The sequence below is a fragment of the Macrobrachium rosenbergii genome, chromosome 7, assembly GCF_040412425.1.
Source record: "Macrobrachium rosenbergii isolate ZJJX-2024 chromosome 7, ASM4041242v1, whole genome shotgun sequence".
Lineage (NCBI taxonomy): Eukaryota > Metazoa > Arthropoda > Malacostraca > Decapoda > Palaemonidae > Macrobrachium > Macrobrachium rosenbergii.
In genome coordinates, this window is record NC_089747.1 from 25,357,501 (window position 1) to 25,360,000 (window position 2,500).

Consider the following 2,500-nt stretch of genomic DNA (forward strand, 5'->3'; position numbering starts at 1 on the left):
TAGTCTACATTGCCCCGACTTTGTTTTGGTTTTCGTGCTACGGGTATTTGCGTGTCAAGTTGTCTCAAAGCGTTGAAGTGACGTGACTTCGGCTGATGTAGCATATCGATTATTGTAGTTTTTCCATTTCCTTTATTTTAAAAGTGCTTTACGTTTTTCTAAGTTCATTGATTTTAATATTTGAAAATACTCTCTGAATTTGACATATCAGCGAACTGAAAAACTTGAACATATCACCAAGTAACGTAAACGGTATAAACTGCCAGCTGTGTTTCATCGGGAATTTCCTTGTCCAGCACCGTCTCTGTGCGTGCGCATGGATGCGGGTTTGTGTAATTTTTGTTTTCAGTCTCCGACAAAGAAATAAGGATCTTCCTAAGTAGTGACCCTCAGAGGTTTTCGGGGGTCGTTGCCTAGGACTAATATTTCTTTTGGGTCATTATCTTTACGATATTTAGAGTTTTTGTTTATGTTTTTACGGTAATCCCAGCGGGCTTGTACATGTACTAAACACACCGCAAAGGTTATTAGTCTACATACCAGGTTAAAACCCTTGGGGATCACTGTCTAGGAAAGACCCAGTAATGTATGAATTATTCGAAATACTGAATAGCATTTCAGTTTTCAAAACCTGAACATATTCTGCACTTCGTTTCCACACGAACGTGACACCCCAACTGAACAAAACAAAAAAGAAAAATCAAATAAAATCAAGTAAGGAAAACACGTTTCAGTCTGTCTGTGTCGAAGCAAAGCGTTTCATTTTTACACATCTGAGAACAACAAAACAGTATTACTGCACTGCGCAAAAAGATGGCAGTGTTTCGTGTATTCTTCAGAGTTTCTGAAACCCTTTTTTAAAATTCAAATTTTTGTTTTATGGCCTTATTAATGGTCTTATTAATGTTACCTTTGCTTGGCGTTGCTTACTGAACGCAACACATTTCATCATAATTACCTGAGCACAACCAAAACAAATGGTTGATGAGTGTTTAATGACGATTGTCTTGCTAGGCTATAAGAAGATTCACTGGTAAACCCTTTTAACATGCAGCAGTTTTACTTTTATCAGTTAATAATGTTCACAAGTCAGTTTCATTTGAGCACAGTGAAACTAACGGTATATTGAAATACACCACGTAAGTTACTATAGCCTATTGACTCGTCTGCCGTAATCTGCCGATATGGGAATGAATCTTTGCGACTAGGCTACAAATTATTTCTGATTATAATACTTTTGTTTATTTAGGATTTTTAAGTGCAACTTATACAGGGGTCATATACATTAATTCTGATTAATAATTAGCAAACGACAATCTCCCTCTGAGGTTAGGTCAGGCCTTGAAAAACTCGACTTTCGGCCTCTTCGGCGCATTGTACATTATATATATATATATATATATATATATATATATATATATATATATATATATATATATATATACTGTATATATATATATACTGTGTGTGTATGTGTGTATACGGTATATATATATATATATATATATATATATATATATATATATATATATATACACACATGTATATGTGTGTGTATGTATATTCAGTGTGTGTGCGCGTGCGCGTGTGTATGTGCATGCGGGCCAAAGTAAATTTGATTTATTCTATCACCAAACCGAAATATAATTTACGGGAACTTAGCTTTTTGATAAGTAAGAGAGCTTCATCTCTTTGAGGATTACTCTTGTGGAAACTAACTGGTCAAATACTGTAAAGCAACTCACTCTACGTCTTGTTTCGGGCACATCGTCCATTGCAAGGGAAACACCGGGACTCAGTGTGGCGTTATGATGTGCGTCCGTAGCAACGGACTTAGCAACCGTCTTTTCGATCCACAGAAAATGGATTCTTAGCAAGAGAGCTTACAGAAAACGAATTCTAGCCTATGTAGGAGTAACACTACTAATGATCTGGAATCTTTGCTAAGATCTCGTAGCTATTTCCTTTCAGCAAAAGAGATATGCGTGCATTTCAGCTGACTAAGTTTATTCTATCATTCACATAAGCACAGACCCTATTTATTTTTTTTATCTTTTGGGAGGTTCTTTTAGTAAAGCAAAATACGTATTATCTATTAGACAGAATAAGTGTTATACTTTGCTTTGATGTTTTTTTTTTTTTTTGTTAGCCTATTAGCCTATATGCTTAACTAGGCTTATTATAAGTTCACGCGAGCTTGCGGACTTCAGCGATTTTAATCGTTTCTGAAGTTCCTTAAATTCTTTCGTCAGTTCATTTTAATTTTTAGGCGGTTAGAAAATTTGTTTCTATTTATTTCAATAAGTGAAGCGATAAAAAGTAGCCCAATTGTAAGAGCCACTTTTTCAATGTTATTATAACAAATATTAATTTGGACAGAAAAGCCTGTAAATTCTGTTCAGAAGGGATGTTGTTTTGACCTTCTGTTACCTTGCTGCCTTTGTTCTTCCATGTCTGTAAACTGGAAAAAGCTACATAAAAGGTTGTTGGTGTACTCTCC

At 35.2% G+C, this 2,500-nt stretch overlaps 1 protein-coding gene across 1 annotated transcript in view; it reads right to left on the reverse strand.

Moving 5' to 3' along the window:
• LOC136840517 (uncharacterized) overlaps window positions 1-2,379 on the reverse strand; it is a 17,518-nt gene extending 15,139 nt beyond the window's left edge. The window contains exon 1 of the mRNA XM_067107170.1: window positions 1,746-2,379. Within this exon, the coding sequence (XP_066963271.1) occupies window positions 1,746-1,775 (30 nt within the window). The 5' untranslated portion in view covers window positions 1,776-2,379. The remainder of the gene's footprint in view (window positions 1-1,745) is intronic.
• Window positions 2,380-2,500: the final 121 nt, after the last annotated feature.